The sequence below is a fragment of the Naegleria gruberi genome (assembly GCF_000004985.1).
Source record: "Naegleria gruberi genomic scaffold NAEGRscaffold_14, whole genome shotgun sequence".
Lineage (NCBI taxonomy): Eukaryota > Heterolobosea > Eutetramitea > Acrasida > Naegleriidae > Naegleria > Naegleria gruberi.
In genome coordinates, this window is record NW_003163313.1 from 136,183 (window position 1) to 147,393 (window position 11,211).

At 34.1% G+C, this 11,211-nt stretch overlaps 5 protein-coding genes across 5 annotated transcripts; 3 read left to right on the plus strand and 2 right to left on the minus strand.

Moving 5' to 3' along the window:
* Window positions 1-237: 237 nt before the first annotated feature.
* On the plus strand, window positions 238-3,232 carry NAEGRDRAFT_79067 (plekstrin homology domain-containing protein; the record flags this gene model as incomplete). The annotated part of the gene is made up of 2 exons (XM_002679152.1): window positions 238-657; window positions 701-3,232. The coding sequence occupies 2 exons, from the start codon at window positions 238-240 to the stop codon at window positions 3,200-3,202; spliced, it is 2,922 nt and encodes a 973-aa protein (XP_002679198.1). The 3' UTR covers window positions 3,203-3,232.
* A 79-nt stretch (window positions 3,233-3,311) lies between these two features.
* On the minus strand, window positions 3,312-4,789 carry NAEGRDRAFT_65433 (uncharacterized protein; the record flags this gene model as incomplete). Its single annotated transcript, XM_002679286.1, has 4 exons — window positions 3,312-3,605; window positions 3,688-4,427; window positions 4,471-4,476; window positions 4,534-4,789. The coding sequence occupies 4 exons, from the start codon at window positions 4,787-4,789 to the stop codon at window positions 3,312-3,314; spliced, it is 1,296 nt and encodes a 431-aa protein (XP_002679332.1).
* A 281-nt stretch (window positions 4,790-5,070) lies between these two features.
* On the minus strand, window positions 5,071-7,411 carry NAEGRDRAFT_65434 (uncharacterized protein; the record flags this gene model as incomplete). Its single annotated transcript, XM_002679287.1, has 2 exons — window positions 5,071-5,472; window positions 5,588-7,411. 2 exons carry the CDS (start codon window positions 7,409-7,411, stop codon window positions 5,071-5,073), a joined length of 2,226 nt encoding a protein of 741 aa, XP_002679333.1.
* Window positions 7,412-7,871: 460 nt separating this feature from the next.
* On the plus strand, window positions 7,872-10,207 carry NAEGRDRAFT_79068 (RNA binding domain-containing protein; the record flags this gene model as incomplete). Its single annotated transcript, XM_002679153.1, has 1 exon — window positions 7,872-10,207. The coding sequence occupies one exon, from the start codon at window positions 7,872-7,874 to the stop codon at window positions 10,161-10,163; it is 2,292 nt and encodes a 763-aa protein (XP_002679199.1). The 3' UTR covers window positions 10,164-10,207.
* Window positions 10,208-10,299: 92 nt separating this feature from the next.
* On the plus strand, window positions 10,300-11,102 carry NAEGRDRAFT_65436 (uncharacterized protein; the record flags this gene model as incomplete). The annotated part of the gene is made up of 2 exons (XM_002679154.1): window positions 10,300-10,810; window positions 11,002-11,102. 2 exons carry the CDS (start codon window positions 10,300-10,302, stop codon window positions 11,100-11,102), a joined length of 612 nt encoding a protein of 203 aa, XP_002679200.1.
* Between the last annotated feature and the right edge of the window lie 109 nt (window positions 11,103-11,211).

The window sequence follows — 11,211 nt, forward strand, 5'->3', positions numbered from 1 at the left end:
AACCATCATCCACTTGGTCAGTATTAAAACAGCTGGGATTCTCTAATTTACAGAGATCATACCAGAAAATCATTAGTGTTTGGAACTGAGGTTTGTAAATTTTGTCCAGGGAGTTATTTTTTCTGAGTTACTGATCCACAAACCATTCGTCTTCTTTTATTTCTACGGAGAAGAAACTCCACAACACCATTGCCAAAACATTTTTTAAATTGTTTTATTTTTTTAATTTTAAAAAAAATGAGAAAAACTCTGATTGGCCGAAAAGCTGGAGACTCGGACCAATTCAAAGAGAAAAAGTCGGCAACAACAACATCACGATCAACATTCTCTCTAGGAATACCCTTTAGGAAGAAGAAGGAAGCTCCTCCTGATAAGAGTAGTACATTTACGGGTGAGAGAAGGAGAAGTGATGATTCGAAATTAAATGATTTATCATCATTGGAAAATGGTGAAAAGAGAAGGTCTTCATTTTCGGAACAAAATGATAAAAGACAATTCGGATTGATTATGGATCAAGAAAATTTGGTTTCGAAAGAAAACTTTAAATTAACTGATGATAACATGTTAATGCCTGGAACTGCAGACGAATATAACGAGGATTTACTTCTTCACAAAGGTTATTTAGTGAAAGAGGGAGGAAATATTCACAATTGGAAGGTAAGATATCTAGTTGACTAGAAATTATTTAAAATCAAATTAGAGGAGATATTTTAAATTATTCACAACAAGAATAGAATACTACAAGGATGAGGAACAAACCAAAGCCATCAAGAGCTTCCCAATTACTAAATCTACACAGGTTGGTGAAGCCCCTGAAAAAGGAAGCTCTAAACCTAACACTTTCAAGGTTGTGACAGCCGATAGAACATTGTTTTTATCAGCATCAAACAGAGAACAAATGTTCGATTGGATTAAGAAGATTACAACAGCAGCTCGTTCTATACATTTAGTTAAACCAAAACTAATGTCTCCATTTTTACATTTGCAAAAAGTGCCACTACTTAAAAAGAGTGCACCAAACTTTAAGGATTATTTAAGCTCTGCTGTAGAAAAGAAGAGGAAAATCAAGTCAACGAGTGCACTTTCCACAACTCCATTTGAGCAGTTAACAACAACATTCACTCTCAATGAAAAGGAAACTAAAAGAACACTGGACGAATTTATCAAGCTATTTTTCGAAACTCAAACCGAAATTAATATTCAAAGCGCCTTAGTGAAAAAATCATACAAGAATATGTTCACGCAAATCAAGTCCTGTTCCAATTCTTCCACATTTGATTATGTTTTAAAAGGTACATGTCAATATGAAAAACCACAACCATTTATTGGAGGATTTCCAATTTTCCTCAAAGGAACGTATTATATTGTTGTAAATTCTGATCAGGATATTTACTGGATTGGTTTCAAGAGTACCATCCTCAGAAAGGAAACCACTATTTTGGCAGATTTAAACGACGCCAAACGTGTAACTTACAAAGCTACTCAACAAGGAAAAGATGAGAGTTTTCACATTTCATTTGAATTTGATATATTGCATCAAGCAAAAGAAAAGGGTTCATTCTCTGCTATGGCCAACACTCAAAGCAATAAGATTGAATTTAGATTTTCAGATAGAAATTTGTGGAGTTTTATAATCTTCCAACTTACAAGATTGAAAATTTCAGTCGTAGAAGGAGAAACACTGTTTACGAGTGATATTCCAGATGAAGAGCCTAACATTGCTGAGAGATCTAGGGCCAAATCTTCTGCCGCACTTCCTTCTCTTCTCACAGAGGCCAAACAAGAGAGCAAGACTGATGTGCCAAGTGTTCAAAATATTGAACCTACACCTCTCAAAGAGGAGAAACCTTTCGAAAGTGATGAAGAAAGTGAAACAAGCAATACTGATGACTCCCTAATGGAAAACGAAAAGGATACTGAACCCCTGACAGAAAATGATGAACTTACAGTAATTGAGAAATCTGAAAAGGTTTCTACTCCAATACCTGTCGAAGCAGAATCAATGTATTCAAAGAAGGTAAAGAAAAAGGAAAATTTAATATTCGATGCTTTCCACAATATCAAACGTTTAGAGAATTGTGCCCAAGATGAATTCATTTCAATATTTTCTCAAATTTACTATAACCAATTCATTTCCAAATTTTCTTCTCGAGGTCCAGTTGGTGATTTTATTGTGTTTGCTGATGAGAGAGTGATAGATAAGATGTTCTCTTCCTTCTTGAAGGATAAGGAAAATTCACTAATAGCTACAGGAATGCTCTATATCACTAACCATTTCCTTTGGTTTGATTCCATTGACGATACTAGTGGAAAACCACAAAACTATCAATGGATGATCCATCTCAAAGACATTGTCTCTATCAAAATTAATTTATCTGTATATATAATCAAGCTAGAACTTAATCAAAAACAAGTGTTACATATTTCACTTACTGGTGAGGAATTCAATACTGGTTCGTTGAAACATGAATATGGTTTCAATGATTTGGTAACACTAGATATTAATGCTGTAACATCAATGAGAGAAAAAAGATTTCTTTCATCTCTGCGAGTTGTATATTGCCTTGTAAACAAGATTCAATTTGCCTATAATTTGGATAGACAAGTATTTCACTATGATGATAATTTAATTGCTTCTATTGGAAAGGAGGAAACTGATGATTGGTTAGATACTGATGACAGTGAAACAAATAGTGACAGCTCTGTTGAACTCAGTCTTCTAAAAGTGGGTAGTGTAAGAGAAACCATGATTACCAATTATTTTGAAAGGAATCAACAAGAAGATTCACCAACTGTTATTATACATAGTGAAACTGATTTTGATGATACGACATTTGATGGAGAAAATGATGATAACCAAGAGGAATACTTTGACCTTCAATCATTTGATTTGGAGCTTGTAAAGAAGTTTAAAAACAAAAAGGTTACCCTAATGGCCAGACAAAATGTTGTTGATGATGGCAAGTTGATACATATTAAGGACAATAATGAAAAGACCATAGCAGAGATACGTGTTGACAAATTCACCAATGTTGCACTAGTAGGCAAGAATGGATTTGCATTAACCCATCTGAAACGAAACAAGAAGGAAACCAAAAAAGACATAGAAACCCTTAAATTCGAGTGTAAATCAACAGCATCTGCAAGTGATGTTGTTAACTATCTTTCAGAATTCATTTCAGGAGCCAATGAAGATATTTAACTTATTAAATAACAAGCAAACCTAATTTTTTAAATCAATACTTTTTAATTAATTTAATTACTTAAATTATTGTTAAATTATAAATTCCATCTATGAATTCAATACTTATTTATTGAATACTCCTTGTTCTGTCATAATATTCTGTTGGATTGTTGTCTCCATTCAAAAGAGAACTTGATTCTTCCACAGTTTGGTCCAAAATAGCATCACTCATATCCTTATCTCTTTTTGAACTCTTTGAAACGAATTTAGCTGATTCTTTGATTTTTCTCCAAGAAGGAATGGAAACTATCGCAATTCCAATAAAAATCAAAAACATGCCAACAAATTCAATTATTGGAATATAGAATGGGATGTTTTCCCATTCTCCAAGGAATATGGCACCTTCTGCAACACCGAATATCTATTAAAATTTAGTAAATTAATCAAAATAAACTATTAATCTAAATAATTGAAATAATACGAACCGGCAAAAGGTAACCCACCAAAGATTGTTTTGTGCTTCCAATCTTCTTGATTAGATAGAAGAAACAGACATAGGCAACACCAGTCGAAACAATTCCCAAATAGGCAACTGAAATCCAAGCAAGATAGTTGGCATGTTTGAAATAGCTCAAATGTCTTTCATCAATACCAAGATCATAAATCAAAACACCAAGTAAGGCAAAGAGTGAAGCTGAGAAAATTTGACCACAAGCAGTAAACAAACTTGGAACACCATCAAAATACTTTTTAGAAATCACAGAAGCAACACCATAGGAAGCAGCTGCAAGAGTAACAGTTACATAGCCAACTATTTGTCCATCATCTGGTGTTTCACCTATAATGACTTGCTGTAAACAAACCAAAATGACTCCACCAAAACCAACAATTAATCCCACTAATTTAAGAAAGGTAATTCTCTCCCCTTTCAATGTAAAATGGGCAATAAAGATGGAAAATAATGGAATGGAACTGTCGAGAATTGATGCAATACCTGAATTAATAGATTGTTCAGCAAATGCAACAAGAATGAATGGCACAGCATTGTTGAAAAATCCCAATACCATCATCATCAAGATTGTCTTAATTCCTCTATGCTTGTTCACTTGTGTTCTAAATTCCTTGCTCTTCACAAAATTGAATATGAACAGCACTAACATGAATATTCCACCAATCAATAGACGCAAAAACACTACACTAAATGCACTGAAACCAAACTTTGGATCAACAGATAATTTAATAACTGTTACTTTTGTTAGCATTCGAAATAATTTTCATCAACTTACATGAAACTATTTGACAGACACATTATCATGATAATTAGAATATATATATTCAAATCAACTTACAAGCACTACCCCAGATAGCTCCTAGAAATATAAAAACAACAACACTGCCAAATGTACAACTTAAATTTTGAACAGGTTCCGATGTTGTTGGAGCAGCCTCCTCCTGCTGTTCTTCTCCACCAGCTTCCACATCATTTTCCGAATATTCTTGGTCATGATGTTGTTTTCTATAGACTTGAATTTGCTGTTGCAAGGCAGCTTCCTCTTCATTTTGATATCCTATCGAAGAGCTGTTGAAATTCTCTTGATTTTCCATTGATGTTGTTGTTATTGATGACGTGAAATTGTTTTTTTAAATCAAATATCGAACAATGGTATGTTGTCTATTATGATGTGGTAATGGTAATAATTGTTGCGACAATATTTTGATTTTTTTCAATCTCCTTGATTTTCTCAGTGCTTCTTCTTCTTCTTACTGTTGAAGAGTAGTTTCAGTTAAAGCTCTCAAGTGTTGGGTGGACTTCGGAGTTTTGTTTTTCTTCCCTTTGAGAAGAATCTTCACCATTAATTCATCCATGGTTTACAAATTTTTTCATCTCACTCTAAGCGTGAGTAGCTCACTTCGTCGTAGGCAAATCCTTCGGATGGATGTTCATTTTCTATTGAGGATGTAATTGGTTGTTGTTGTATCATATCAGAAATGTCAATATGTTCATATGGTTGTACATTGGCTTGGAATGAGTTATTGACAAATACTTGACGAAGAATTACCAGCTCCCTTTCTTTTAAATATCTTTTGATTCTTTTCCCAACACAAATCATGCACAATAATAGATAGATGACACAATTGTAGGACTCGACAACAACCTTATTGGAAGGATATAGTGCATAAGAGACGGCAAAACCCAATCCTGTAAAACAAATGGAGAGTACATCATGGAGGAAGTAGCTGAAAAATCTTGTGGATATCCAGAATCCTGTCTGTGAAAGAGTAAGTCTCTGGACCAGGTAAAATATCATGAACAATACGGTTGGCACTCCGAATGAGAGGAGGAGTATCAAGAATTTTGTAATCTTAAAGTGTGTTAGTCTCCTTTGAAAGTGGAGCACTTACCTTAAATTGAAATAAGGGAACCTTCAATCTGATAAATATCTTGGCTCCATAAATTACCAGTAAAAGCATGATCATTACAAACATGAATGTTGTACAAGCATAGAAAATCATAATTCCATAGAATAAATGAATTGATAATTCAAACGAGACAAATACAAGAGAACTAACTAGGATAAAGACCATGATCACTGAGAGTGGAATGACAATCGCTAGCGAAATGTTGTGACTATTCTTTTCAACTCGAATCATTGTATCGATCCATAATGCCAATACAAACAATAAACTCGAATAATAACCAGCGTATCCATTCACAATTAAGTGAATACTATGAATTGAAAACCCAGTATCAAGGAATAAGGCATTCTCCACTAAAAAACTAATACTTCCCCAAACCAGTGTTATCGCAGAAATAAATCGAATATTAAATAATATTCTCATCCAACTCTTTCCAATGGCAGAGGAAGCATTGTTCTTGTAGAAATAAACTCCCTTCCTTAGAACCTTGTTGATTTGCTTTGGTCCTCTCTTTCTAAATGCTTTGTGAAGTTTTGGGATTTCAATATTACTCTTTGATATTTTCAAAATTAGTTCCATAATACCTTGAACTGTGAGAGGAATGCAAATCAATAATGCTGCTATTAAAAATACCAATAGCTCGAATGCTAAATAGATTTTTCTTAGAACGCCTGATTCGTAGGCAGGATACCACAAATCATTGTAGTAATCACATTTTGTGGCAATTCTAATAATTGAATCTGACTGAGTTACATTAACATCAGATCCTTGTTCAAGCAACGTGGCCCGTGATGGACAAAAGCAAAGACTATATCCTGTAAGGAAAAAAGAATAATCTCCAGCCATATTGTATGTGACAATTTTGCCAATACTACTCATTGGAACTCCTTCAAGATCTTCCTCAGTAGCTTCTGATGATTCACAGGAGAATGGATAATCAATAGTCATACAGATATCTCTATTCTCAATAACAGGATCTTTTCTATAATCACGACAAGCTCTACAAGCTGAAAAAACATCAACAAGTTCAAAGCCAAACGAAAAGTTATGATTGAAAGAGGGAATCATTTGATTGAGAAGTGCATTATACTCGTCAGAAATGAAATCATCTTCCTGTGGAATCAATTTTCTTGATTCAATACTTTCAATATACCTCGAAACAAAATAAAGTGTTAATCTCTTTCCAAAAAATTCATCCTGCTTAATGTCATCCAAAGATGTGGGTATCAATTCAGTTAGGTTAATTCCAAATTTCTTTTCCTGATTAAATAGTTTTTCCTTCTCCCCTTGAGAAAAACATAATAATTGATCGCACACATCTCCTAAATTATCTTTGAAATCCAACTGATCACACACATATGTTTTCTCTCCATGTTGATAAGAAGCATCTTCATCTGGATCAAAAAGGGACAACATTGGTCCATCAGGTATTTGTTGATATAATGCAGGACATGAAAGTGGATTTGGTTGCTCCTTAAACCTTATGGTCCATTCACTTTGATTATAGAGTGGAATGTAAATATTAGTCAATCTATCTAAAACAGATGTTGAATAATGATTCTTACTATCGGGAGCATACAAGTATTTTCTCCAGTGTTTTCCATAAATCATGTAAGGGCAAGACGAAGGTGATACTGTATTATTGAGTGCATCATCTTGCTGTTGAAGATTTTGTGATATCATTTCACTTTCAAATGTTGATGCAAAGCAACTAACACCATTGCTACTAATTTCACTAATATACAATGCTACTATTATTACAACAAGGAGGAAGATTGAATCATTCCGCACCTTTTGAACATTAAACATTCTCTGATCAAACAATTCGTTTAATGATTTGACTCGAGTTGGTTGGATCTCTTCTTTTCATTAAGGCTAAAAAGCCGCTCCACAATAAACGATTAAAATTACGACCCCTTCCCTCCACAACAGTACAATAAAAGATGGATACTATAAAGTAGGGTTGCTGAAAAGATATTATCTCTTTTTTTTTTCTTTCTAAATTGGTGATTTTCATGAGCGTGGAGTGCACAGAGGAGTGTAGGAGATTGTACAGAAAGAAACAAGTGAATTTCCAAGAGTGTGGTCGTATAATGCATGCATTGAATGGCCATATTAGAGTACTGATAGAGTGTTATCTTGCTACTAGTTGGTTCCAATATCTGTCACTTCCAAAATGTCATAAAGCTCTCTTGCAAGGTGTTAGTTTTTTTAAAACATTTTTAATTTAAAAATAAACTTTCAAAATGATTTTGAATCTGAAAAAAAAATGAGCCATGACCAGGACGTTATGATGAGTGAAGGAAGAAATTCTGCCTCCGATGAAATTTCATCAAAGAAGAATATGGAAATCGGAAAGGAATTAAAATTAACGAGAATAATTGTCAAAGGATTACCATCACATGTAACAAATTCACAGTTCAAAAAATTATTTGAAGAATTTGGACAAGTAACCGATGCCAAGATTATGCAAACCAAGACTGGTAAAAGTAGATGTTTTGGATATATAGGATATAAGAAACACGAGGAAGCTGTACATGCTATCAATGAAAGACATCAAACTTTTATTGGTATGGCTAAAATTATTGTGGAGTTTGCTTTGCCATATAATGATTCGAGATTAGATGCTCCAAGGAGTAAACATTCAAATGTTAAAGCAGCCACATCAGCATCAGGTGTTAAATCGAGTACTTTTGAAAAGAAGGACGTTAATGAAGAAGTGGACCAATTTCTTAATGTCGGAAAGAAAAAGGCATCAGCTCCTAAATTTTGGGAAAACGATCTTGAAGATGAATTTGATGATCAATTAAAGAAGGATAAAATTATAAACGAGAAGGACGATAATAACGAATCAGCAACAAAGAAGAAACGTGAAGAGGACTCAAAGATAGAACCTGCAGAAAAGGAAGACGTTTTATATTTTGATGAGAATGATGATGAAGATACTGGAAGATTGTTTGTTTACAATTTGCACTTTACAACAACAGAAGACGAATTGAAGGAATTATTTGAACCATTTGGTGAAATTTCCGAATTACACATTCCAATTGATAATGAAACCAAAATCTCAAGAGGTGTTGCCTTTGTTCATTTCTTGATCCCAGAAAATGCTGACAAGGCCAAAAAGGCTCTCCATAACTCAATCTTCCAAGGAAGAATGATTCACATTGCCAAAGCTAAGGAGAAGCCAAACTTTAATGTAGAGAAGGAAAATATGTTCTTGGGTAAATCAAAATTCAAAAGAGAACAACTCAAGAAATTGAGAGAACAAGCTGGATCATCACATAATTGGAATGCAACACATATGGCCACTAATACTGTCATGGAAAGTATGAGTAGACAACTAGGTGTATCAAAGAGCGAATTATTGATGAATAACAAGGATTTTTCAAATGTAGATGATAATGCTGCTGTGAGGATGGCCTTGGCAGAAACTGAACTTATCAAACAAACTAAGGAAGAACTCCAAGATCACGGTATTAATTTGGATTTATTGAATAAGCCTGCTAACCAAGTCAAACAATCTAGAACCACCATCCTCGTCAAGAATATTCCATTCAATGAAAATACTGAAAAACTGAAACAAGAACTCTATGATCTCTTTGCTTTCAAAACAAGAAGAATTTCCAGACTAATTATTCCATCATCAAGAACCATTGCTCTCATTGAATTTTATGAACCAGTTGAAGCAAGACAAGCATTCACTCACTTGGCTTATAAGAATTTTTACAATGTTCCACTCTATCTTCAATGGGCTCCAGAAGGTGTTTTACCTCCAAAGAAAGAAGAAGAAAAGAAGGAGAAGAAGGAAGAGCAAGAAAAGAAGGAAGAAAAGAAGAAGGAAGGTCCAGTTAGAGTTGCTGATGAAGGTGACGATAATCAACAATCCACCGTCCTCTTTATCAAAAATCTTAACTTTAAGACAACTGAAGACAGTCTCAGAGAATTATTCAAGAGTTATAATCCAAGATCTGTTCGTATTGTTGTTGAAAATGGTAAAAGCAAAGGTTTTGGTTTCGCTGAATTTAACAATGTTAAAGAAGCTGTTAAAGCACACGAGGAATTACACAATGCCCAATTAGATAACCACATCCTAGTTATTCACTACTCAAATATTCAATCCAATGTAAAGACTTCAACAGAACCAAAACTCAAAAAGCAAGATGTTTCATTCAAGGATGAAGAAAAGGGTGTTACTGTTACCTTCAAAAAGTTGGTTGTCAGAAACGTTGCTTTCGAAGCTACTCGTCAAGATTTACTCCAATTGTTTAGTGCCTATGGTCAAGTTAAAACAGTTCGTTTACCAAAGAAGGTTGGTTCAAACTCTCACAGAGGTTTCGCTTTTATTGAATTTGTCTCACCAAAAGAATGTCATGCTGCCTACCAAGCTCTCAAACATAGTCACTTGTATGGCAGAACCTTAAAAATTGAATTCTCAGAAGATGTCAATATGGATAATATCAAAGATGTACATGCAAGACAAAAAGAAGATTATTTGGAAAAGGAATCATCGACAAGGAAGAATAGTTCAGGAAAACGTAAAAGAGATGCCTTCTTGTAAATTTTATATTAACAGAATTGTAAATAAAAAAATATTTTCAAACTAATTGTTTTAAAGGCAAAAAATTGTTTGGCGCCAAAAACTACAATTTGTTCGTTTTTTATCAACCTCCCTCAAAAAACAAACTTTAAAAAAAATGGCCCAATATCTGAAGGAGACTGTTGCTCCATTATTAGCTAAGGGAATTGCCGAATGTATTGAAGCTCAGCCTCAGGATCCAATAGAGTATCTGGGGTTATGGATGCTTCATCAACAACAAAAAGAACAATTGCGGGAAAAGAGAAGGAAACAAGAAGAGGAAAATGAGAGAATTCTTAAGGAGTGGATGGAAACAAAAGGAAAATTATTGGAAAAAGCTGTGGAAAGAATACAAAACGTTGTCAGAGACTTTATTCACAGACAACGAAAGGATAAGGAAAGTGAACAAAGAAAAGTTGTTGCTTTGGAACAAATTTGGAAAGATTTAATGTCTAAAGCAGCTGTTGATCAAAAGATACAAGAAAATGAAGCTAAGGAACATTCAGAAGCTCTTGCTGAAAAAGAAAGAGTTGTTCACGAAAAGATGTTCGAAGCATCAAAGGAATTTATCACCAAGTTAGAAAAGGATAGAATTACATTAATCAAGAAGGCATTTAGACCACCAACTTGTGTACCTAGAATAATTAAAGCTGTATTATTAGCCATAGGAGAGAACCCTAGAGACCTTAAAGATTGGAATATGGTTAAGGATAAAATAGGAACTCCAACTACATTTATGAGAAAATTAATAGCTCTAGATCCTGTAACATGCCTCAATCAACCAACCAGGTTTAGAAGAATTCAAAATATAATGTCAAAGTGGGATCTCGAAACTGTAAAACAACAATCGACGGTTGCGTTCTTGCTATTCCAATGGCTGGCCAACTTAGTCTCATTCAGAGAAAGTTTGATACAAGTTAAGAAGGCAAGGAATGAAGAATTAGACGAGGAATCGGATCCAGATGCTTTGGAATTCTATGAGGATGATGAAAAGGATCCACCACAAGAAGTAGGATCTGAAGAAACACCC